This window comes from Zeus faber (genome assembly GCF_960531495.2).
Source record: "Zeus faber genome assembly, chromosome: 5".
Classification (NCBI taxonomy): Eukaryota; Metazoa; Chordata; class Actinopteri; order Zeiformes; family Zeidae; genus Zeus; species Zeus faber.
In genome coordinates this window covers 30,009,934-30,036,948 of record NC_137192.1, presented here as the reverse complement: position 1 = coordinate 30,036,948, position 27,015 = coordinate 30,009,934, and the positions used below count along the sequence as shown (strand labels likewise).

The following is a 27,015-nucleotide window of genomic DNA, read 5'->3' as shown; positions in this document are numbered from 1 at the left end:
ATGGCACATTTAACATCAACTGACCTTTAGTTTATGTTAAACATGAAGCCAGTAAGAGATTATTTTGAAAACATGGGTATCAGCTCTCTTGGATGTGTGAACCTATGTTGTTTTTTTTTAGCTTGAGCTCGAAGGCGCCTGGCAGCAGCTCGCTCACGTCGCTCTTTACGTACGATCCGTCCGTCTTCGAAGAATAAACTTCCCAGTTTAACCCGAACTGGAAGGAAGTGGGATGGAAATGCCATTACATATACGGTTAAGTTAGGCAACTGTTGTTTTGGTGCATTGAACCGTGTGGGCCATTTCTCTAAAACCAAACCACATTCAGTCTGAATGATGAGCATCCTATAAGCCGCAGCGGGGGGGTGATAACTGATCAGAGGTAAAGACAGTTGAACGACGTCAAACCCTGGAATCCGCAGCCCTGCCTTTACGTTTCATCCAAACACGATGCAACAACGGTACGAGAATAAGAACGGCACCCAATGAGAGCCTTTCGACTGGAGATGGTTCAAATGGTGGTGACGTGGTGAGAAACCGACCTCCAAATGAGCTCCTGGTCCCGTGGACAATCACGGTAACGCATGTTTTGGTCAAAGGTGCTTGATTTGGCCAAATTTTAAGGGAATTAAAAAGTACAGAATATGGCTGAATTAATTCACTCTGGGGAGGGATGTGTTATTGTTCTTGTCAGCTGGCCTATATTGTTCAAATTGAAATAGATAAATATAATAAAAATGTAAACCGTATCAAATGTCTTTTGAAAAACGTCAGCTGTCATCCGGGAAATGGACGATGTCATCATTACACCATCATTTACATGTTTCATTTATTCCATGCAATGGCATTTATCGATGTATATGAATATGATTATTATTAACTCTACTGTCACCTCACAGTGTCACACTGCAGCCATTAAAACATTCTGAAAGGCCGCTCCTGTCTGACGCGTACTCTGCCGGTGTGTTTCGATCAGGGCGGAGTCAGATGCTCTTACCTCACTCATGAACTGCCGACAGGACCCGCACGCGGAGATAAACTCGTCGTCTGTGTCCCTGCAAGGAGTGGATCAGAGCATGTGTGAGCAAACCTTTATCCTGTGCGCAAGTACGCAGGGGGGCGATCTTATGCCACATCAAGTACATAACAAATACAGTCTTTTAAAAAAATATATATATTGTACAGAGGCGTTTAAAATAGAAATCCTCTCCAAAATGGACGTTACCCGGCAATTGCAATGGCCATGAAGCTCCGGTAGCCTTCGGACACGGCCGTGGACATGGCGTTCCTCTCTGCACACAGGCACAGGCCGTAACACGCGTTCTCCACGTTGCATCCTGCACACGACATCGTGCCAAAACACCTGTTTAGTGGCTTTTCATTTTACAGCAAAAAGCTCTTCTAGAGCAAACGCCCTGTCTCGAGTTCATACACTTACACCACACACAACACGGACAAGAAAGTATCTGAAATCAATGGTTAAAAATGAAGCATGTTTAAATACATTGACAGTGACCGGCGCATTTAACTGTTGAAAGTGGATTTAAATTCTCTGGAGACTGTGTCAGCCACTCAGTTCCAGACCAGACGGAGCAGAGGATGCGAAAAAGCCATTTTCCCCAACGTGGTACGAGCAGCAGGAACAGCCATTATTTAATTGTCTTCAGTGTCTCACCTCGTTATTAATAAAAAAATATATTTAAAAAAACACAGCTGAAACGTGGATAAAGCAGGCCAGCCCACGGCCGGGTGGATGTGGAGACTTCGGATTGAGAAGCACTTCCCAAATGAAACAACATGTGGCTTCTCCACCGTCACCACCATAAAGTAACACGTAACAAGATAAACGTAGTAGATTAAATAGTGTAAAGCGCTGTGAAACGTGGAGTAAAAGTCGAAAGTCTTTGAAACTGAATAAACTCAGTACAGTAAGTATAGATACAGATACTTGACAAATGTATTTAAGTACAGTACTTCAGTATTTGTACTTTGTTACTTTCCACCACTGAACATAACAACAGGGTTCCTGACCCTGAATGAATTGTCCTTCATCGGGTGGATTTCTGATGTGAGTGTCAATTCTTAAGTTGAACAATGACTTTTTTATTATTATCTTTATTATATAGAATGTATTTTCCTTCTTTGGCGTCCTGGCGTCCTAGTTGCGGCTCTTTAAAGTCTTACTTAAAATGAAGTAAAGAAATAATTATAAATGAGTATTTCTATACATTTTGTCTGGGACGTTGTCTGCAGTGCTCAAAACCGAATTTCCCATCAGACACATCATCCAAACGTCCCCCAACTCGTACGACGCGTGATTTGAACGTTTCCGTCGGCGTAGCGATGTGAGGCGCCACTGTCTGCGCTCTCAGGGAGTGTCAGAAATCACACTGAAGGAGGTTAGTGCAACGTTGGTCTTCTGACAACCCCCTCATGTGCAGTAGACCTGGAAGTTTCTCTCCATCCTCCTCTTTCAGAGATCCAGATTCGCAGTTGAGTGGGGTGGTCGGAGGGCGGTCGGAAGCCGACCTCACAGTCATCGACTGTGATGTTTGGCGGCGGCCTGTTGCCGACCGTTATTGACATTGTGATGTTCAGCGATGGGCTGCCTGTCACCTACTGTTATGGACTTTGTCAGCAATGGGCTCTGTTGTCGTTATGGACTTTGTGATCAGCACTTGCAAGCAATTTAATTTCTGGGGGAAATCATTTCATATTTATAGTGCACTGATGTTTGGATACTTTTGACAAACTGACGAAAATACATTTGTGTATAATAACACATACATTGGTGGTAGCAATGGTAATAAATACATTGTAGAGTATATGGTAGCCTAATGGTAATGATAATAAATTGCAATTATTGCATACATCATGCTTTTCATTCGTTAATAACATATTACTCGTAGTGGTTTGTTGGAGGAAAGGGACGTTTCAGAAATGTTGGATCTTGGGAAAATATTTTTTGTTTTCGTTAATCGCTCCGGAGCTGGAAAAGGTTGAGGTTGAGTAGTAGTTATAGAGCAAATCCCTGATCAGAATCCCGTGCTCCTCCTCCTCTTTTCACTCAGGGCTTGTTTGCTGAACAAATTTTACTCTGCATTTTCTACTCTTTTGAGATCTTAAGCCAAATCGCTTGGGTCAATTTCAAACTTTGTACAAGGTAATTAATACCTGGAGGGAAATCCAAGATAAACAATACTGTCCAAACAGAACAGGAGAGTTTTCCATTTGTTTGGTAGGTTTGTTGGTAAAGCAAATAGCAATTTATCAGCAAAATGATGATGATGGATGTTGCTGTGGACTTTCAGAGAGCCATCTATCAGTACTAAAGCACTTTCAGTTTACATGTGTATGGAAGGTGCTATACAAATAAAAGTTATGATTATAATTATTATATTGACATTCATTCTAAATATATATATATTTTTTTCTTATTTTTGATGATTTTTATAATTATATTAATACATTTTCTTGAAGAGTTCAAAGGATAATTCTGGTGGTGATGGCATGGACATAAAATACCCTGTGACACGACCAAGGAGTTGATAGTGAAAACATGTTCACCTTCGAACGTTGTAATATTTTATCCTTTTTATAGAGCTTATTAAACCATATTAAACACAATATCTTACACGCCTTCTGGAATCTGAATCTTCAAAATGTTATCTGGTCTCCCTGGTCTATCTGACTTTCGGATTGGTAAATCACAAGGTGTAAAGTTAATTGTTTTGCTTTGGCTATATATACTTTATTTTTTACATACACACACAAACACACACGCACACAAAATACAGTATATACAGTATATGTAAATATATATATGTTTGTGTGTGTGTGTGTGTGTGTGTGATTTATATACATGTAAGTATGTAACTAGTGATTTGTTTTTGGAAAAAAATTTGGAAATGTAGTATGTAGTACTGTATGGATATTTGCTCTGAATGTAGTTGAGTAAAAGTCAAAGGTCTGAAATATGATAGTAAATAAGAGGTAAGATAGATAGATGGATAGATAGACAGACAGACAGATAGATAGATAGATAGATAGATAGATAGATAGATAGATAGATAGATAGATAGATAGATAGATACAATCCTTGACTTGTGTTTTGATGGCAAGAAGGTTGGAGGCCAGCTCACCTGTGAACACCGTCCCATCATGCACCAGGAGAGCCGCTCCCACCCTGAACTTGCTGTAAGGGCAGTAGGCGCGCTGCTTGGCCTCCATGGCCTTTTGGATCAGTGCCTTCACCTGGTCTGGGGGCGTCCTTGCGGGGCTCCGGCCGTCCTCCCCATTGTGCCCGATCTCCCCTCTCACCTTGAGGTCCTCCATGTTCATCTTGTCTCTGGATAGGTGAGTCTGCTCTGGTCTCTTTGTTTTGTGCCTTTTATCTCTTGTTCAAACAAATAGGAGGTGCAACGTTTGGAATACATGCAAACACAAGCAAATTCCGAAAAACACAACCACATTAACAGAAAACACAACTACATTAACAGGAAAACACAACCACATTAACAGAAAACACAACCGCATAAACAGAAAACACAACCACGTTAACAGAAAAACACAACCGCATAAACAGAAAACACAACTACATTAACAGAAAAACACAACCGCATAAACAGAAAACACAACCACATTAACGGAAAAACAACCACATTAACAGAAAAACACAACCGCATAAACAGAAAACACAACCACATTAACAGAAAACACAACTACATTAACAGAAAAACACAACTACATTAACAGAAAAACACAACCGCATAAACAGAAAACACAACTACATTAACAGAAAAACACAACCATATTAACAGAAAACACAACCGCATAAACAGAAAAGACAACCACGTTAACAGCAAAACACAACCGCATAAACAGAAAACACAACCACATTAACAGAAAACACAACCGCATAAACAGAAAACACAACCACATTAACAGAAAACACAACCGCATAAACAGAAAACACAACCACATTAACAGAAAACACAACTACATTAACAGAAAAACACAACTACATTAACAGAAAAACACAACCGCATAAACAGAAAACACAACCACATTAACAGAAAAACACAACCACATTAACAGAAAAACACAACCGCATAAACAGAAAACACAACCACATTAACAGAAAAACACAACCGCATAAGCAGAAAACACAACCACATTAACAGAAAACACAACCGCATAAACAGAAAACACAACCACATTAACAGAAAAATACAACCGCATAAACAGAAAACACAACCACATTAACAGAAAACACAACCGCATAAACAGAAAACACAACCACATTTACAAAAAAACACAACCACATTAACAGAAAAACACAACCGCATAAACAGAAAACACAACTACATTAACAGAAAAACACAACCGCATAAACAGAAAACACAAACGCATTAAGTGAAAACAGGACCGCAAAACCACATTACGGAAGTGAGCCACACGATAACGGAAGTGAGCCACACCAGATGCACTGATTTATCTGCAATAAAATATATTAAACTCAATTATTTTGTGTGTAATTATATGAAAGAATTGATACAAGTAATAACCTGGAGCAGCAGCTATCACAGACCAATCGTGCCACACGAGACCACCATGTCCAAATCCTCCATCTGCCTCCTCCATGCAATTAATAAATAGAAAAAAAAAAGTTTATATCAATTCACAGTTTTTATTTAAGCCATTTAAGTGCGATGTTCCAGAAAAAACGGCTTCTACCGCCTCCCTGAACTTAGTTTGGGAACTTCACGACACTATCACGGATTGTAGAATCTTGGTGGCACACCTGCCCAGCCTGCTCCCGTCCGTGACCCGTTCTCCGTGTTGTCTTCGACTACCGACCACGTTTCTAGCCTCCTGGCACGATCCTGTGTTACCTGTCCTGGCTCCTCCGGTCTGTCCTGCTCCTGTTTGTCAGCCTCCAGCTTCCTCCGCCCGCCCGTCTGCCTGTACTGACCTGAACCTGTACCATTCCCCATTTTTGTTGTAAAAACTCTTTAAAAATGTTGTCTGCCTCCCGTGTCTGCGTTTGGGTTCTGTTGCCAGTATACCTGATGACACTCAGAGCATCATATTCCACCTCTTTTAACATGGGGCCGATACTGAAACCATAACCAGCATCAAATTGCTTTGAGGACTGATGTGAAAAGAAGAAGAATCTTCATTTGTCACACACACGCTTCAAATGGTGGCCGGTGAAATGAGATCTCTGCTTTTAACCCATGCTGGCTTGTCCAGGAGCAGTGTGCAGCATCAGTGACGTCCCCAGGGGACCAGTTACAAATGTCCATCGCTGGTCAGACAACGACCTTCTACATGTTTTTGCTGGTGGTCCTTACTGATGTTACAAGGAGTAAATCCCATGTGAGCACAGGGAGAACACACAAACTCCACACAGAAAGGACCCTAATCGGGAGATAACCCGCGGGAATCGAACCCTGGACCTTCTTGCTGTAAGGCAGCAGTGCAATGCACTACCCACCGAAAAGTCTGTGGATATACATGTCTGCTTTCAGGTAACTTAAAAACTATTATTTTGATCCAGCCTCTGTATAAAGGTGGCTTTTTAGTTTACTCTAAGACATAGAGATCTGAATATTCATTCTGAATTACTTACTCAATCGTTTTGAATACCCTTTCATCAGTTTAAGGGATAATTCTGGTGGTGATGGCATGGACATGAAGTAAACCATAACACTGCCAAGGAGCTGAGGCAGCCTCGCCGCAAATTGAAAACGGCTGTCATGTGACATAAGGTGCTGTGTTGTGTTTGTTATACCTTTCCCATGACCATTTTGAGAGAAAATAAAAACTCATGTACTAAGCACACATGACTAAGAAATATTCTCGCGTTTTAATTGGTTTATACAACGTACAATGCAATTAGCTCAGTCTTTAAACCCGTACAGTACTTTTTCCACTTCCATTCATTAAGTGGAAGAAATTGTCATTATCATCTTTACGGTGTGGCCACAACATGGACTCCAGTCACGAATCAGTTTAAAGACTCCAAGCGATGTTTTTTTTTGTTTTTTTTTAGTGTACGTTCCAGGCGGAGTTCAAATGGAGTCATACAAAAAGTGATTTTTAGTAAACATTGTCATCTTTTCTTGAGCTGGTCATTGCGTTGAAGATGCCTATGCACCCGTCAGTTTATAGAAAATAAACGTCAAAACGTTTCGTCCGGGCTCCCGTCGAGATGGTGAGTCCGTCACGAAGAAGCGTCAGGCTTCCTGCGTCTACCGGTCGTCAGTGGCTCTGGCTGTTGAACGTTCCCGACTAGCTGTTGCTCCGGATGATCCAGTTGATCCAGCTGCGGTAGTTCCGGACTTTGGTGTAAACACCAGGGAAGTACGGGTTAGCACAGCTGATGCCCCAGGAGACGATGCCCTCAAATCTACCGTTGCAGATAAGCGGCCCTCCCGAATCCCCCTGGAGATAGACAAAAAGAAGGTGAAGCGTGATTGTCACGGAGCACGTACGGATTCAAAGGAAAGTGTCTGCTCCGCGCTGCTTACGCGTGGTTGCTGCTGAGCGAAAGGTCAAGAGGCCTTTAAATTCATCCCCAAGCTGACGCTGCTATTCACCTGACATGAGTCTTTGCCTCCAAAGCGGGAGCCGGCGCACAGCATGTTGTCGGTGATCCTGAAGTGGTAGTAGTACTGGCAGCTGGGTATGATGTCCACATCCACGGCCCTCAGCACCGAGGACAAGTAGTAGTTGGTGATCTGCGTCAACCCCCAGCCGCTGACTATGCACTTGGTGCTGGCTGTCAGCGGGGGGTGGTCCTCGCCCGGCAGAAGGGCCGGCTGGACCATGGAGTTGAGCTGAGCCGGTCGGTCCAGCTGAGCCGCGGAGGGGAGCCGTCCCACCAATCAGCCGAACGATAGGAAGACAAAAATGCAAACATGAATATGAGATAGCCCGGCTGTCCGGAACAAGGTCAAGAATAGCATACGTCCTACGAGACCTACAGGAGGAATGATTCATGTCTACCCATGCGGACATATGATTGATACACTAATGCATGCTCATCCCACACTGTATTGTACTAGAACAAATGCTGTGAATGGATACATCCAAATCATATTTCTCCTAATTCTCCATCCTCGTCCCCTAACAGGGTATCCACATAAGGTTATATAAGGTACCATTTCCAAACCTTGATCAGCATAATGTCATTGTCAAATGTCCAGGAATTGTACATGAAGTAGACAATGACTTTGGAGACGTTAAACTCCTGCTCAAGGCCCTCCTTCTTGGAGATGCTGTGCTCGCTCAGCACCACTTTGATGAGATGGCTCCTGGAAGAGCAGACGAAGAGGCATGTCACACAACTTAATCGTCCAGATTTTTTTCTTCTGATTAATGCCTCAACCTGCGTGGTTATACACATTAGTATCCACATTACTAATGATTGTTTCTCAAATAATTCGATTCAATGCGTTCCCAACATAGCAAAACTCATCAAATATTCCATATCAGGGTAAAATATAGTGATATTTGATTTAGTCAATATTGGCCAGCCCTAGTTGTCAGTCAATTTCATGTATGCTATGAGTATTCCATTACATTTTGTACTCCTCCTTGCCAAATCCAAAAAGGTTGCGGTGTCAACTGTCAACCACCAAATTTATTTTTAAACTGTATTCAATCTTGGTTCCATCGTTAATTTCATTCATCCAGCTAAACATTATTACATACTGGTTCAATTAGGATACCTCTAGGAATATAAGGGCAGGGAATACAGGCAGATGGTCCCCTTGTAACCTAGAGGTTTCCACAAAGGCCTTCATCGGTGTGAAAGTGCAGTGACTCACGGCATCCAGCAGTGGGCAGCAGACACCACCCATTGCGGGTGGATGAGGGTTCCCCCACAGAAGTGGGACTTGTAGTACTGGAGTGAGGCTTGGTACTTTATGGAATAGGGCTGCACCTCCTGACCCCCGATGATCCTCATCCTAAGTGCACCTGAGAGCAGAGGAAGAAATCAACTTTTTTTCTGGGGTTTATCTTCATTTTTTCCTCTTCTTCATATTTGTTTTACTCATCACTTAAAAAAAAAGAAAAATTCTATTCTAGACCGTAAAAATACAGTGTACAATCCACTGTGTATTCACCTGTTGTGTTGAGAAATATCACAAGGAGCAGTAAGAGAGGACAGGACGGAGGCACGGTCATCTTTCCTGGCGGCGACAAGACAAAAAAATCGGTTTATCCTCCAGTTTCATTTAGATCCGTAAATGATGAAAAAGATAAGACGTCAAAGCAACATGTCTGTCTTTGGACCAACCATTCTAAACAAATGTAATCAATATCATCTTTCACCATTCAACATCCCTTTCCCAGGGCATTCTTCGGGAATTGTTTAATGATTGAGCATCAAAAATAATTATAACTGGGACTATTGAGATCATTCAGTATAATGGTTTTGCAAAGAATTTGAAGCAGGAATTCATGAAAAACCGATTAAATTTGACCGGATGTAGCCGAACGTCCGCGCATCGCCCACACGCCAAGGTTCTAAAACTTCCGGTCGGGCGGTGTTGCGAGATGAGTTCGTGGAGTAAGAACCTTTGTGACATCATCATCCAATTTGCAACATATGTGCAGGTTGTGGCTACGAACGCACATTTGCACCGTACGAGCGGCATAGTGTAGACGCCATCACTCTGTAGTGGTTGCAAACTGTGTGTGTGTGTGTGTGTGTGTGTGTGTGTGTGTGTGTGTTTGTGTGTGTGTGTGTGTGTGTGTGTGTGTGTGTGTCGCCTTACCTGCTTGACATCAGCAGGGCTTTTCGATTGATATTTTATCTCTTTTATTCTTTTTGTAAATATAAACATATTGTGTTTGCCTGTAGCCGTGTCCCTCCTTATTTTGCTGCATTGGATCCCCTCGTGACACAAACTGTAGGAGTCAAACAGTCCAAAACATATTCTGTGTTTGTGACCTCACACATGGAGTTTGCTTGCAGCTCCAGAGCAACGGGTCTGAATCGTGTCCATTTTATTTTAGTCCCAAAAGTAAAAAAAATGTGGATGAAATGTCTCTGAGGGACATGCAGCGTTGAATGGAAGCGTGTTGTTGGGAACTTCCACACAGAGTGATTTCCTTCCACAGAGACACCGTGAGGCAGGACTTGACCACAGGAAGTAGACAGACACCTTCTCATTTTTAGGACAAAGTCATAACAGGCAACAAGTGGATCCTTGTATAAGTAATTCTGCGTGTCACCAGGACTCGGAAAACCCGCGTCACCGTGTCGTTACATCAGCCGATGCTGCGTTCAATGGAAACTCTGAAAATTGTAACTCGTTAGACTTAATGCTGATGAGCAACAGCACAAACTGTTGCTACGTTCCATTGGGATTTGCAATTGGTGTTGATAATGGACCTCGTGTACTGCTGCCTGCAGCCATATTAATATATTGATTTCCTGAGTAACTGTAATGAAACAGTCGTTCTTAATGTCCATTTATTATTTATACAATTTTTATAATCCATCCCTGATTAGGCTAATTATATTAACTTCCAAGCATTGTGATGATGTCCACTTTATCTACATTTGCACCACGGCAGTGCTCTGAATTGAGTCTCCCCCTGCCTGGCGGCAAAATACTCAACGTGTTGTAACCGCCGAGACACAAACCTCACCTGAGTCAGAGTCCAGTTGGAAAGCTGACGGTCGGGTTCCTAATCCCTCGTCCGCGTGCTCCGTCACGCACAAACACGCCGCGCTCACACTCAAACACCAACGTGGAGCTTGAGAACTACCTGGGCCCTTTTATACTGCACCTCCACGAGCTGGCTGCCATTGTCCTCCTGCATTGACCATCATATATCCCTGTGTCGTGCAGCGGGGCTGTCTCTCCATCTCTTCCACACTTTTGCCCCCAAACCCCCACCCCACCCACACGCGCACACACACACACACACACACACACACACACACACACACAAACACACACACGGTGAAGATGACCTACTATGTGACAAAAGCCACTGTCTTCCCCTTTATGAGGCTTTGAAGGCCTTTGTGCGCGCGCATTCAGCCCATTGTCCCCCAGCGGTTAAGAAAGAGAATCTGCAGGGAGGTGAAACCCAGCAAAGCCGGGTGATGATAGACAATACTCTCCAGACGTGGGTTTTTTGTTTTTTTTTGTTGTTGTGCCCCGCAATGTTATTAGAGGCAGAACAAAAGATTACATTAACCTGGTCGCCCAAATGTCTCTGCGGCGGGACCGTCCTGAGATCCTCTCTGGAGATTGGGATTATCAGAAGGGGATGAAAAAGAAAAAAAAAACCCAGCTGATCCCATTTCTAGTTTGTGGACTCGCTGCGCACCGTTTATCCCTTGAAGCCCAGGCTTTGAGTGTGAGCGCTGCACATGTGGCTATTCGACAAGAGGCCGATCGACACTTTCACCCAGCAGTGAGATATTGTTTTGTTAGCCCTGTTTCTCACACCCTCTCTCTCTCTCTCCCTCTCCCTCTCTCCTTGTCTCTCTGTCTCTCTCTCGCTCTCTCTCCCTCTCTCTCTCTCTCTCTCTCTCTCTCTCTCTCTCTCTCTCTCCCCGTCTCTCCCTCTCTCCCTCTTTCTCTCTCCTCCCCAGGTGTCTCCCAGTTATGTTCCCATGTTCTCTATACCAGGAGTTCCCAGGACGGGGGCTATACACAGGTGGTGGGTGGGAGGTGTGATCGCGGACGGCACCCTCACTGTGTGCACTCCCCAAGGTGTCATCCCATCCGTGGGGGTGAAAGATGATAGCGTACTCCTCTTTCCCTCAGGTGCCAATCCGCAGTGACAAACAGGATATGCGTGTGTGTGTGTGCGTGTGTGTGTGTGTGTGTGTTTCCCCTTATGAAACAGCACAAGCTAACCTCATTAGACGCCAAATCAAAGTCACAAAATGATGATTTTTCGTATGCATTTTTTTCAAATACAAGCCTGTTTGTTTTTTTAACACTACTTTGATTTGTAGTCACAGCTTTCCACCTTCAGCCAAACAGAAATGCTGCGTAACCTCAAGCGAAATAAAGGTGCTGCTGTTGTTTTATCCTGTTTGGTGTTATTCAAAGGAAACCAGATGGAATTTTTACATGAAACAGTCAGTTATTCCTACATTTTAGATAGACGGACAGACAGACAGACAGACAGACAGACAGATAGACAGATAGATAGATAGATAGATAGATAGACAGATAGATAGACAGACAGACAGACAGATATATAGATAGACAGATAGACAGACAGACAGACGGACGGACGGACGGACAGACAGGCAGTTAGATAGCGAGACAGACAGACAGACAGACAGACAGACAGACGAAGACAGACAGACGGACAGATCGTTCTAGATGTCTAGATGCCCTTGAGCCACAACATAAACATAGTGTGAAGTCAGCAGTTTCTCTGGGAGGGCAGGTGAGATGCGGTTCAGGAAATACCTGACGGTGGAAGGCCACACGACGCCATGACGCCACGCCCGCCCCCCATTTGCACCGGGCAATCATCAATTATTCAGCTCCTTCTAAATGTGGGACGCGGGGAGGTCATGCGCGGCCCCCCTCCCGTGCTGTCCGTAGCGCTGACTTGTCACAAGGCTGCGGTTAATGGCGATAACGATGATCATTATGCTGATGGTAATGAGTCATTGTCATTGCAGACGTTGATCCATTAACGCGTGATGAGTCATGGTCGCACGGAACGACGCCGGCACCCCGCCGCCTGGAATATCTCACTGTTGTGTTCTCTGGCTTCCCATATTTACACATTTCTCCGCACACGCACGCGCGTGCGCACACGCACACGCACACGCACACACACACAGGCGGCATCGAAACAAACACCCGCACGCACGCACGCACACACACACACACACACACACACACACACACACACACACAGGCGGCAGCGAAACAAACACATGCACGCACACACACGCACACACACACACACACACACACACACACACACACACACACACAGGCGGCATCGAAAAAAACACACACGCACGCGGCAGAGTGTTGAAACATTTCAGCGGCGATAAGCTGCAACGATGACACAGACATGGCATGCTGATACAGTATGGATGAACCAGCTCCTCTCAGTAGCCCAGGTTACCATGGCAACAACGCGGGGCCTTTCGACAAGTCGGGGGGGGGGTCAGGAAAGGGAGATGTGATAGTGGTCTGTCAGGGAGGACGGACGAGCTTGGACGGGATGTGAAGGTGAACTTTCGTCACTCTCTCTCTCTCTCTCTCTCTCTCTCTCTCTCTGGCTTCCCTGCGTCTTCCTCTCAACCCTATATTGTTAGAGCGATGACATTGAAAGCGCGTTTTCACCCACCCACCCGGCGGAAACCCGAGGATCAAGGCCGATTGAGATCGATGCCACCTGCTCCGGGAAAAAAAAACGGAGGGGACGGCGCCGGAGGCCGGGTCAGTGCGACCGCTGGTCTGGCGGAGGCGGGAGGACAGGTGAACGTCGCCCCGTCGCCCGCAAGCCGGTGGAGACGCCGCGATGGAGCCGCCGCTGGGTGTGTGCTGGGCGCTGCTGGGACTCGTAGCGGTCAACTGTGAGTACGGCTTACGGGCCGCCGCTGCGTTTGACGCTTCGGAACTCCTGCGGGGAGAGAGAACGATGGGAATAATGGGTGATTATCGAGAGCTATTGGGCTATCTCTCCCAAAAACAAAGTCATTCTCCGAGCCCTTCTCTCTTCCCCGTGACTCCTTTTACAAGAGTATATTTTTTACATCCATGAAGGGGTATATGTGCTGTTACGGGACGTGCGTGCGTCTTTTCCCGATGAATGAGCATCAGTGTTCCTTTCATGCCTCTCAGCCTCAGGCCGATGTACTGCATCAGGGTTGTTGCGTAACACGGGCAGGGTGAGCCCTCTCTAGTGTTTCAGAGCCCGGGGTGCGATGGTGACACTAGAAGCCGAGGCAATATTGGATTTCCTCCCCTCACGTGGCGACTTCCCGGGTCGCAGAAATCCGCTGATCGTGGGCCCGGGTTAATTGGCGAGAAGGAGGATGAGAGGTCGTCGTGTTTTTTATTTTATTTTATTTTTTTATTTAACGCCTTCCGTCGTTCCCTCGGGCTCGCTTAATTCCCGGGCGCCCGGTTGAATTTCCGTGCCGCGCGGAGATGATGTGATTGGGGAGTTTCCTCAGCTTCCACTCGCAGTACAAACACGGAGGGGACAACTTTGCCACGTACCGCCGTGGAATCGTTTCTGTTTCCTCAATGTGTGTGTTTCCGTCCAGGCCAGGTGCTCATGCAGGGGCGGATAGTGGGCGGTTACACCCCGGCCCCAAACTCCATCAAATACATTGTGTCGCTGCAGAGCGCCAAGGGCCAGCACTTCTGCGGAGGATCGCTGGTTCACAAGTTCTGGGTGCTGACTGCGGCACACTGCAACATCGGGTAAGGGTGGCTTGTCATTGGGCGGCCTGTTTTCACACAAAATAAATGACATCATCGTCTCCAGAAAACCTGTTTGTCTGAATGCATCTGATCTCACTCCACACGGGATTCTCACGCGAGAAATGATCAGAGTTACGGTCCGACAGAGGACCAGGCTCTTTCAATGGCTGCTTTGCTTTGGGCAAAAACAAAAGCACATAATAAATTCACCGTGAGGGAGATAACCAGGGACGGCAGATGGTCCAACAGATGTCTTAAAATAAAAGGCATCGTGCAAAGTACAGCGCATTGCTTGGTCACACAATAAAGCAGCTAGCTTTGGAGAGTGTGAAAATAAAACAGGCTTGAAATGGCCAGGCTTACCTCATGCACACTGCATGGTGGGGGCGGGGCAGTCCCTCGCCAACCGGGAAGTTGGGAACATTTCTGTCATTGTGCCCCAGCTCTAATACAGTCGACCAGTGTTGACGGACGGACAGACGCTACGACCCCCATTAAAATCCATTCCTTCATCGTTTCGGATGGACATCGTTCTCAATGAATGCGTGTGATTCAGTTAAATAAACAGAACTGGGTGGACTGGAGTACAACCCACTTACTCATCACCACCTGTTGCTCGTGTGACTCCTAATCTCGCCTATCCTGTTAAATGTAGTAGTAGTAGTAGTGAAGTAGACTGCTACATCTGGTAAAACAGGAATCAAACAATTTTCTGAGTGATAAACCGGAGGTTTAAAACATGGAAATTAAGATTCATACCCAAAGCCACACTAATGGTCCAATCCTATGAAAAAAAGTTTACTCTTGGGGCGTAAAGAAATATAAAGGCAAAAAAACGGTCAGATTAGAGTCATATTGTTTTGTGCTACAATATTATTATTACATTTATCTGAATGTTTTTGTATGGGATGCTGAGCCTTCTGTTGACCCATAGGGCAGAACACATGGTGATAGTGGCGGGTGACTACACCATTGGCGCCTATGAGGGAAATGAGCAGTATTCCAAAGCCCGGCGCCTGGTCGCCCACCCGCTCTACAACAGGAGCACCAACAACGCCGACCTCATGCTCGTCAAGGTACAGCGGGAGCTGCATCAGGATTTAGTTTAGTTTGAGTTTCAGCCGTTGACCATAGTCCATTTGAAAAGGTGGAAGCATTAACATGGAATTAACAGAAATCAAATACGGCAAAATGAAGGAACCTCCAGATAAATACATATTAATTCTCTAAAGGTTCCAATTTGGAGATAATATTAAAAATCTGAAAATGTGATCAATCATCAGGAAAATGCTCGAGGGTAATGTAAACTGTGTGCACTGACTAATGAATGGGCTAAAGCTCAATTCGACACCAGTATGGTCCCGTTTTGTGACAAAGCTCAAAACAGTACAAGGGGGGAAAAAAATACCGTACTCATCCATTTTCTTTGTGATTTCGTCACAAAACTTTTTGTCTAGTTGCAGGCCCCCATGGTGCTGAACAAGTACGTGTCCCTGGCCGTCCTCCCCAGACAGGGGGCTGGCGTGACAGAGGGCCGCTTGTGTCAGGTGTCTGGGTGGGGCTACACCAGTCTGGTTGGAGGCCAGGCACCCTTCACGCTGAGGACGGTCAAGGTGCCCATTGTCTCGGCGGCGCGGTGTAACAGCAGCGAGTCTTTCAGCGGAAACATCACCGCCAACATGATCTGTGCCGGCTACGGCGCCGGGGGGAAGGACGCCTGCAAGGTACAGCAGCGGACCGGGGGCGATCGCCAATTCAAAGTCTTTCACTCAGGCCGAGCATTCACCTTGAACGGTCTGGAATTCAAGCTGCGCAGGGCTTTGTACATTAGGGTCTTTCGGCACAGCGGGGAATCCCCCGCCCTAGGAATGTGGAACCTGAAGGAATGCATTTCCCAGTACAGAAAGGAGTCTGTCTATGTCCATGAGGTGATGAAGGATGCTGGTCCACCAACATGTGAAATACAATAAGAATTTGTTTCGTTCTAATGGTTAACATTTGGGGCAAAACAGCAATTTTTAAAAGCTTTCCCAAAAACCCTGCATGGATGTTTATTATGTGGTCATAGGTTTCCTTACTTGTCCTTACGTCATTTATTAATCAGATCTTGCACAGCAGTATTATCTTTGTTGGATTAAGTTATATGGGGAGGCTCCAAAGGTAAATAGAGAATAATGCAATAGTGTAAATCGATACTCGAAATCTTCCGTAATTCTCCAGTATGCAGACAAAAAGACAACAAGATACTCAGGTTTGGGTTGTTGTACCATCTAGCACTACCCTCAAAGTTGGACGACGTTTCATTTTAGCGTGTGACATCCCTGTTTATGTGTCCATGGCGTGTGAGCGACTGCGTAATCAATTTTAGGAATCCCCTCTATGTCACAGAAGACGCCCGACTTTGCTGAGACTATGCCAAACACCAGCTTAATTCAAAATGTTTTTCTGTGTAACCACGGCTACTCACACCTGGGTAAAAAAAAAAGTAAAAGCAAACGCACACGCCAATGAATGTGCTGTGTTTTTCTGGAATAGAGGGCAACACCTTTAAAGTAGCTACTACTGTGTGTGTTTTTCACGACTTTCATACTGCATTGGCACGGAGCCTGAAGGCGGGTGTGGCCGCTCTTGTCTTGCAGGGTGATTCCGGCGGGCCGCTGGTGTGTGAGGGGCGCGTCTACGGTGTGGTGTCCTGGGGCAATGGCTGCGGCCATACCAACTTCCCAGGGGTTTACACGGCTGTGTCCAAGTTTCGCCGGTGGATAGACCGGACTATCTACGGCTCCTTCCTCCGTTGCACAAAATACGAGGCAAAATGGAGCCCCGATGGATCTTAACGGCCTGGCCCACCAGTTTTCAGCCCAGGCCTTTATTAAAATGTTATAGGTTATAGCTGTTCATAGCACAGACTCGCTGACTGCTTTACTAGCTTTGAATGCTTTGCAGCTCTGCTGCTGCTTCTCACTTCATGCAGTCCATTGGGATGAACGTTTAATGCTAAAAAAAAAAAAGACTTTTTGAAAACGGGAAACGCGCATTATAGCCACCTGCTTAGTGTATATTTTAAACATGTTTTGAATAAAAGTAACCCGACACTTTATGTGCAACTACATTTTGCAATTGCCGCAGTACATAGAAATGACTTCTAAACTTCTGCACTAGATATCCGCACTTTCGCACAAAAGCGGCGCAACTCTCTGTTTCTAGTCTCTTACATTAGCATTGACGTATCCAAGAGTTGATATTCAGAGGTGAAGAAGGATCAATAAAATTAAAAACCTGATCAAATGCACCGATTGTGATTGTCTGACTATGTTTAAGGATTCCCATTTTCAGAAGGAGATTTCTGTTGTTTTAAGGCTTCAACGTTAGCCCCACTGGACGGCATTTAAATGCAGAAGCTGCAGCGGAGCGGTGAGGTTATCAATAGCAAAGCGTTCAGCGAGGTTGTGTCATGAAGTTATAATTGATGAGTGAATCAATAGTTTAACACACGGGTGGAAAATGGCAAACCTATCCCTTAATGAAAATTTATGACACGTATAGAAGAAAATTATGAAAAGAAAATGATCTGATGCATAAGGCCTCAACCTTAAAATCACTTTCGGTGTTTCCTCCTGTCAGCGTGAATGTCAGGAGACATCGGCAAATAACTTACAAGAAATTGCATCATCACCGTCCCTCTTAAATGTGCAGGAGGGGTGTGAAGTCGGTATTTTTCTTCAAGCAAATCGTCAACGTCCACCCTTCACTCCTACCTTTTTGAAGCGTAAGAGAGAGTTGGACTGAATGTTGGCCGTGCACCGCAACATCAATCGAGCGTTTTGTAAGGCACGAGGGAATCCTCTCTTACATACATCGGACATAAAATGGGATTTATACAATTAAAGTAAATTATTTTAGAACTCAAGTGATGCTATAGCCTTTCCTCGTGTCGCACCCGGAAATATTTACCAGATTCAACCGGAAACTCCGGTCAAAATCTTCTCGGGCCACCACTGAGCTCAAGCGTACGGCACTGTAAGTAGTTTGAACCGCGCTCCACACACCTGACCGAAACGGCAATATTTTTCATGGAGCACGTTTTTCTCACGTGATGAGAGGCACCTTTATGAGTTGGCACGGCAATGTTCCCAAAGGCCGGGCGGACCATACCATCTCGTGCCGGGCGTGTCAGTGCCTCTATCTTCTCAGTGAATAGTCGACGCTATATGAGAGTTTGCCGTGATACGAGCACAGGTGTCTCATTTCGTGACCTTTCCTTCCCCTGCCTGTAGAATGAAAATGGCCAAATCGGCGTGAGAAGTTCGAGGCCTCCACCCCACTCTTTATCCGTTCGAATGTTTCAGACATTTTTGTCTGACATGTTTCAAACAATCATAACCGATGGAGTGGCTTGAATGTATGTTAAATCCAAATGGCATTTACCTCCAGAGAATCCCAGGGGTCTCTGCTTAGCAAACACCTATTGTTAATCCACAGCTCACGCAACACAGATCGCAATTTTTTTCCTTACAGCCAATTAACACAAGAATCGTCGCCCTTGATTTTATTTCCAAACACCACTGCTGCTCCCCATGGCATCCCTTCAGACGACACTGCCAATTTGTCAAACGGCTAAAGTTTTTTTGGGGGTTTTTTTTGCTGTTGGGTGAATTAAATGTTGTTTCTGGGAGGCAAACTGAACGTGACGTGTGATCTCTGGTGCTTTCCGTGCAACAGATATGCAAATGGGACATTTTCATGGAATTTTCCTTTTCCAGCGACAACTTCCATGACTTCAGCTCCATCCACTACGTCCTTCAAAGGCCCAGTAGAGAATGTTGCTGTGACGAGTCTCAAAATGTGTCAAGTAAAACTAGACAAAACCAAACAATAATCAATTAAACAATAACAATAATAAATCTGATGGATCGCAAAAATATGCTCTTTAATATTGTAAGTGAAATTATACATTTATGTTCTTTAAATCTGGGGTGTCAAAAGCATTTTACGTAGCAGGTCGGACTGATCATAAAAAGGACTCCGTGTAGCACCCAATTCCTTTTTGTTAAATCGTGACTCTGCTCAAACCACAAAGTGTTTAATTCTATGAATTTTGTTTTATTTTTCGAGCAAGATTGACTAGATTGGCTCCAATCTCCTTAAGACCTCAACTAAACTGCAACTGATATAGCTGTATCTGTACTAATTGTACACATACAGTATAAGATAAGACACGTATAGATGCCATTTTTTTACCAATTAGATTTTTTTGAGTGGAACGCAGCGTCAGTTTGTGCTGTTGCTCATCAGCATTACGTCTAAAATGAGTTACAATTTTCAGAGTTTCCATTGAACGCAGCATCGGCTGAGGTAATGATGTAATGACGCGGGTTTTCCCCGTCCTGGTGACACGCAGAATCACGAATACAAGGATCAACTTGTTGTGTGTTATGACTTTATCCTAAAAATGAGAAGGTGTCTGTCTACTTCCTGTACTCAACAGAGTCCTGCCTCACGGTGTCTCTGTGGAAGGAAATCACTCTGTGTGGAAGTTCCCAACAACACGCTTCCATTCAACGCTGCATGTCCCTCAGAGACATTTCATCCACTTTTTTTTTACTTTTGGGACAAAAATAAAATGGACACGATTCAGACCCGTTGCTCTGGAGCTGCAAGTGAACTCCATGTGTGAGGTCACAAACACAGAATATGTTTTGGACTGTTTGACTCCTACAGTTTGTGTTACGAGTGGATCCAATGCAGCAAAATAAGGAAAGACACATGGCTACATGCAAACACAATATGTTTATATTTACAAAAAGAATAAAAGAGATAAAATATCAGACGAAATGCCCTGCCAACATCCAGCAGGTAAGGCAAACACACACACACACACACATACAGTTTGCAACCACTACAGAGCGATGGAGTCTACACTACGCCGCTTGCGCGGCGCAAATGTGCGTTCGTAGCCACAACCTGCACATATAGCGAATTGGATGATGTTGTCACAAAGCATCCTACTCCACAAACTCATCCCGCTCCACCGCCCCACCAGAAGTTTTAGAACCTTGGCGTGTGGGCGATGCACGAACGCACGGCTAGTTCCGGTCAAATTTCATCGTTTCATCGTTCATTTCACTGATTCCTGCACCGAATGTGGATCGATATGGGTGAAACTTGAGCCACGAGATGTCTGTGATGTCCCGGTTCTGACGAGACCTCGTGTCTGTAGCTCCAGTGGTTGTCGCGTTCCAGACAGGTTAAGACCACAAAATGCAAGGAGATTTATAATAAAAAAAATGGAATAATAACTATATCCCATAATAATACTGAAGTGAACATTTTAGTGAACATATTTTTTCTATTTTTATTGTTCTTTACTTTTTTTAAAATTTTTCTCCAAACCATCCAGTGGACCGGATTCAACCAGCCAAATACAACCTATCTTTTGACCCCCCTGAAAACGACGCACTTGAACCCACCTTCACAAGGGCAGCATTCCAAAAAACAAAATAAAATCAAAAAAATAATAATAAAAAAACACAAAATGCCCCAACACTTTAGATGTTAGATTGCTGTGAAGTGTAAGCGTGGTTATAATAAGGGTCTCAGGGGTGGAACTGGAAGTGCGCCACGCGTGGGGCCACAGCCACGCCATACCCTGTGAAAACACTGCCATCCCTTGGTGAGCTCTCACTCTCTGTGGGTCCACAGCCTGTCAGGATATAAAGCTGCGGGTGTGAAACAGAATGCAGACAAATAAGCCCGTTTGAAATAGATGCTGAAAACCAAAACGTGGGGGTCCCCCACCCACCCACAGGGGTTATCCAAGAAGTCCCCCAGCAAAATAATTAGTAGTTAAAACTACAGCTGCTGAAGACATTGGGGAATGTACTCGTGATAATGGCTGTTTGAGTCAGTTCCGTGCAAGGTGTGGCGTTTTTGAGTAAATCATATCTAAAAAAAAAAAAATCTCGGACCGGCCTCCCAGACACCAAAACAAACATTTTGTTTGTATTTAATCGTGGGTCCTTGATATGAAAATGGGAAAAGAGAGGATGCCCAGAGGAATTGAGAGGCTGCCGTCGTGGACACGCGGCCGTTTCCAAATCATTCTCGTTGCGTATCTCATCGCGGAATAAAGCCCCCCCCCACTGGCTGCGGCTGCGTCGAGACCCCGGATCCCCCCGCACCCCGGATCCCCCGCACCCCGGATCCCCCCGCACCCCGGATCCCCCGCACCCCGAATCCCCCCGCACCCCGGATCCCCCGCACCCCGAATCGCGGGACTTTCTGACTGCGTCCACCCTAACGCGGCTCCGCTCCAGCTCCTCCCCCGGCTCCGGGTTTTCCCCCTCCTCCTCCTCTTCTTCATTTTCCGAGCGGCGGCTCCACCAGCGGCTTGTCGGAACCAGCGCGCACAGAGAGAGACCCCCTCCTCCTCCTCCTCCTCCTCTTCCTCCTCCTCCTCCTCCTCTTCCTCCTCCTCCCCCCCGCCTTGATTTTTGGAAATTGGGGGGGAAAAAAAGAAAATCGTTAATCGGGGGAAACCGGTGAATGATGTCGCCGGAGCTCGCGGAACGCGGAAACCGATGAGGAGACGCCGTTCGATCTGATTTCCGTTTCCTTTTTTTATTATTTTATTTTATTTTATTTTTTTTGGGGGGGGGGGACACGTGCCTCCGAGGTAAACAAGGGAAGCGGCTCGAGCGCGCGCGGCTTCTTCCTTTGTTTTGCTCGTGGTGACGCTCGAGACAAGCGCGCTCGAGCTGTGGCTTGTTTCCCATTTTTATTCTCAATCGGTCTCGTTGGTGTTTTTTTTAATTTTGTTGGGTTTTTTTTTGTCGGCGATACAAAAAACCAAGACGCGGCTCTTTGTGTTTTTATTTTTTTATTTTTATTTTTTTTGTTTATTTTATTTTTGTGGAGAGATGTCGGAGGTGCTGCCGTTCAACGAGGAGAAAATGAGTCACTACGGGAGCGAGGGCGACGAGGGACACCTGTCCTTCACCTGCCGCCTGCAGGACACCAACAACTTCTTCAACGGCGCGCAGAACAAGCGCCCGCCGAAGCTCGGCCAGATCGGACGGAGCAAACGGGGTGAGTGCGGTGCGGTGCGGTGCGGCGCGACCGGCGGCGGCGGCGGAGAGCGATCGTGGCGCACATACAATACAGACCTGTCGATCGATCTGGGGGCTGGGGGTGCACCACCGGATCGCCCCGACACAGTCTGGGGTTTAATCACAAGAAAGACATTGCGTCGTATGTTGTGTCACCCTTTGTGTCGAACCCCACTCTCCTGTTTTTATTGTTATTCCGATCGCATTGCAACACAAGTTGGATGCGCAGTGCGTGCGTGCGTGCTGGTAATGCCTCGCCAATGCTGCACAGCAGAGTCCTAATGAATGAATGAATGAATGAAGGAATGACTGAATGAATGAATGCGTGAGTGAGTGGATGAATGGATGGATGGTTGGTGTGGTTGGTATTTGCATGGTCCAAATGTTTAATTATTTTTTATTGTGCAGGTTGTGTGTGCGTATGTCTTCCATGTGTCCCTGCGTTGCCGGCTTGGCTCACGTCGGTGTTAACGCAGACAAGCAGGGACCCACACATGCACACACACATGCACTCACACACGCACACACACACACATCTCGGGTTCGCACAAGACGTGCCTAAATTGCCAAGGAGGAGCTCTTGAACACCACAGCGAGGCTCCCCATCCAAATACAGACAGACAGACACGACATTGACTGTGTGTGCATGCTCTTGGTCATCCACACACGCTCATGCGCCCCCCGCCCCCCACACACACAGTGCAGTAAGGGGGTTCGGAGGCTCTCGTGCGCCGTCAGACAGCGGCGAATCTCAGAGACGCCGCATCAAGATGAGCCACCCCCCGCCCCCGCCCCCCCCATTAACCATTCCCCCCCCCTCCCTGTCATCCACAGTTGTGATCGAGGAGGAGAACGGCGACAACGACGCGAAAAATGGAACAGAGAAGACCCCCACGGAGGCTTAGGACGCGCCGCTCGCCACTCCTTCGCAGAGACGCTCTCGAGAATTTTTTTATGGTGATTATCGACCAGTTTTAATCCAAAGACACTGTATATAAGCACTTTCTCTCATGTGGCAGCAAGCAAAACTTCCACGCCCTCCTCTCCGAGTCAGTCATGTCCATCTGGGTGACATACGCTGGCAGGGCTGGAGGTTGGCAGCGAAAGAACGAACCCCCCCCCCACACACACACACACACACACACACACACACACACACCCTCTTCCAGGTGGACCCCTACCAACACACACACACACACACACACACACACACACACACACTCACTCATAAACACACTAAACCTTGATTACAGGGGTTTCGCCATGAACACAAAAGCAGCAGAAGGTGACAACAAAGGGGCGGGGACGGGCGGGGGGGCTTCTGTTGTGGGCCGGAGCGATGCTGTCAAAACGCAGAAATCAGGGACAGGATAAAGGTATATTGTAAATGTCATGTAAAACGAAAGCACACACTTCTATTTATCCGAACATACCGAAAGCTCTTCAGTCGGACCGAGGGCAAACAAGTAGCTGAGAGTTTGTAGATACGGGATGGGTCGCCCTCTTTTTCTTGCACAAGGTGGGAAGCGGTTCTACTCGTTGTTCTGTCTGTATAGAAGACCTTATTTATTGAACCTTTGAGATATGTCTTTTCCAGTAGGCAGATTTTTTTTGTATGTCGCGATAATTAAGAACGAATGAAAGTGATTTTTTTTTTTTTCTCTTTTCTTAAAATCCTTGATGTTGCCTGAGTGTTTTTTGTTACCATACTTTGCAGCTAAAAAGTCATTTATATACAGTGTACCTCCCACCCGTTTGTAAGCTTCCCAGGCTTTCACCTGGATTGGTTGATACTGTAAGTTGACTATACACACCGTATTGATAAACTATTTATACTGCATTGTGCATTATCGTGTGTGCCAAATCTCATGAAGGATATACTATACCGGACAACTTGTTATTTTTTGTGCTTTATACATTTATTTGTACTATTTAGTTGTTTGTTTGGTTGCCATTTTTAGGGATCTTTCTTAAAACACTGAAATTCCAACTCATGCATGGCGAATACTGAATCATGCATGCATGGCAGAAGTTCTGAAACTCTTGTGTATTCTTGAAACACCTCGTATACAGCTCTGAATGACAAACCTCAAGTAACGGTCTTAATTCAACGTCGTGCTGTACGATTCTCACTGATTTGTACAGTGGCCTAATATCTTGTAATAAAGATTCTGAAGATGTAATATTCACCATTACTGTTAATCCTGATTTTATTTCATTTATTTTTAACTCAAGGAGCGATTGTTTATTTTTGCCCACTGCTGTTTGTAGGTCCAACACAAAATCCTGCTTCCTGACTCGACGTCGAGTCCAAAGTTCCATTTTTACATCCATTTTGCTGCGAGTGCCCATCTGGCGGCCAGGGAGGGCAGAGTTGGCATGTTCCTCCTAGGCGAGTAGTTCCGCTATGAGAGAGACCGGATCTTGAGCAACGCGGGGAAAATCGGGGCTGGTGCGGCAGCAAATTCCCGTTAAGAATGTACGACGCACACCTGAGTTGAAGGGCACCGGGGCCTCTGCGTCTCACGAACCGCCTCCCGCGCCCAGGGTGTCACGCTACACGGAGGCTTCCTCGGGTCAAAAGCCCACGACTGGGGAAAAACCTGACGACGCGATCGGCCCTTTCCTTCCGAAAAATCTCAGTTCCCGTCTTCAACCCCCTCTCTCCCTTTCTTTCTCTCTCTCTCTTTCTTTCTCGATAACTTAGTTGCTGGAGCTATAAACAGTACAGGGGCACTGAGGCGTGGGGAATGCTGATGAGACGTGGCATTTCCGACTCTGTTGTGGTGGCTAAATGATTCATGTTTTGTGATGAGCCTCTGCCAGCACACGGCATCGAATGCCCCGGGGCGCGGGGATGCGCTCGCATATGTACAGTACATACGTACGTACACGTCGGCGACGGCAAAATATTGCCGGTTGTTAGTCTGTGTCTCTCCTCCCCTTCTCTCTCCCTCTTTCCTTTCCTCTATCTCTCCAGTCTTGACAGACACGAACGGGGCTGCCTGGGCCGGGTACCATGGTAACAGATGCACCTTGTGCTTGATGGTGCTGCGGTGGTTTTGGCACCGAATCCTCCTCCCCGAGCCACAGCATGATACCATCGCTATCTTTAATGGAATGTTCTCCATTCTCTTATCTGCGCCCTCTTCTCTCAAGACCCCCATTCACTGTGTGGCGTGACCGCATTATCCTTCCCCAACAGTCCCTTCTTCCAAGATGGCAACCGTCCACAACAATAGCGCGGTTGCAATATTGGACAACAAACCACCCTCCCATACAAGCTGATAGCATCCTACGTTTTACAGTCAGAATGTAAGAGCTTATTATTTTTTCCCCCGTGCTTCATTCGTTCAGCCGCAACAATGCGGCGAGAGCCTGGTGTCGATGTCCTCTGTGTAGTTCTTAAGAGTCTCACAGGTTCAATTTTTAAACAGCAGTTAATCTGAGGGTACCGAGTTACCACTCATCCCATAATGTACCTGCGGGCAGTCAAACTTCATATTAATGTTCAGTATTAGGCTTTTAAATCACATTGGAACAGGGCTTATGATAAGTATTCACCACTTCATTTTTGTCAATGAAGTGGTCGTGGTCCCGCAAAAGAGGGGAAGCCATTTGGTCGGAGCTGAAGGTGACGCACTTCAGCAGCTGAGGGGTGGAATAATCAAATGCACAGAAAGGAGGAGGGTCTAAAATGGTGTCCTATGAATATATAGTCATATTATTTCAATATATATAAACATAACTGACAGCAGGTCAGGGTTTATGAAATGATCGTTCATCATTCATTTCCCCCTTTTCCTCTAGCATTTTGAGCCGAGAGCGAAAAAGGAGTTGTAGCCATGTTTAAAAGTCATTCTTGAATATGTTTCCTGTGCTCCTCGCAGAGCCACAACGGCACAAGCTTCAAAAAGGGATATTTTCTGCAGATCACTTTGCCACTGTGTTCCTCAGCCCTTGTGTCTGCCTCGCTCCATTAATATCAATATCCAACCGTGGTGACACTTTATCACCAGGTATTGTGACCCCTGTTTTGGGAACGTATACATTTATCACTCAATGCAGGCTATGTGCTGAAGCTGCAAAACCCCAGTGAGATGCAGCAGATAATGCTGGGCGAATAAGAAATAATTCTTCTACGGAATCAAACTATTGTGGAGGATAATTTTTAGAATTGCTTGGAGTAGCTCAAGACTAATATTCCAAGACCAATCATTTGGGAAAAATAATAACTGATCTTGCTTGTTTGCTTTTTTCTTCAATATTATTTTGAAAGGGCCGAAGCCCTATTGTTATTGGCAAAAATTCTCAGAATGTTAAAGTCTAAAACTATCCGGCACACTAACTTCAACATAACACACGACCACGGCACGTCTTGTTTGAACTGCGCTGCCACAAAGACCTCGTGGTTAAATTTTCATCCAAATCTATCCACATACGGAGCAGATATTAGC

The 27,015-nt window shown here is 45.6% G+C and overlaps 4 protein-coding genes across 4 annotated transcripts; 2 read left to right on the top strand and 2 right to left on the bottom strand.

Annotated features, from left to right (window-relative positions):
* Positions 1–79: 79 nt before the first annotated feature.
* On the bottom strand, positions 80–4,341 carry LOC307230677 (cytidine deaminase-like; the record flags this gene model as incomplete). Its single annotated transcript, XM_080001114.1, has 4 exons — positions 80–217; positions 998–1,055; positions 1,226–1,337; positions 4,143–4,341. The coding sequence occupies 4 exons, from the start codon at positions 4,339–4,341 to the stop codon at positions 80–82; spliced, it is 507 nt and encodes a 168-aa protein (XP_079857240.1).
* A 2,955-nt stretch (positions 4,342–7,296) lies between these two features.
* Positions 7,297–9,004, bottom strand: LOC307230675 (trypsin-3; the record flags this gene model as incomplete). The annotated part of the gene is made up of 4 exons (XM_080001113.1): positions 7,297–7,449; positions 7,605–7,862; positions 8,180–8,321; positions 8,838–9,004. Coding segments are annotated over 4 exons (720 nt in total), but the record flags the coding sequence as incomplete, so codon positions are not given.
* Positions 9,005–13,539: 4,535 nt separating this feature from the next.
* On the top strand, positions 13,540–17,287 carry LOC307230674 (trypsin; the record flags this gene model as incomplete). The annotated part of the gene is made up of 5 exons (XM_080001112.1): positions 13,540–13,594; positions 14,291–14,450; positions 15,385–15,526; positions 15,908–16,174; positions 17,090–17,287. 5 exons carry the CDS (start codon positions 13,540–13,542, stop codon positions 17,285–17,287), a joined length of 822 nt encoding a protein of 273 aa, XP_079857238.1.
* Positions 17,288–22,369: 5,082 nt separating this feature from the next.
* LOC307229957 (calcium/calmodulin-dependent protein kinase II inhibitor 2-like) lies at positions 22,370–23,463 on the top strand (the record flags this gene model as incomplete). The annotated part of the gene is made up of 2 exons (XM_080000092.1): positions 22,370–22,538; positions 23,393–23,463. The coding sequence occupies 2 exons, from the start codon at positions 22,370–22,372 to the stop codon at positions 23,461–23,463; spliced, it is 240 nt and encodes a 79-aa protein (XP_079856218.1).
* Positions 23,464–27,015: the final 3,552 nt, after the last annotated feature.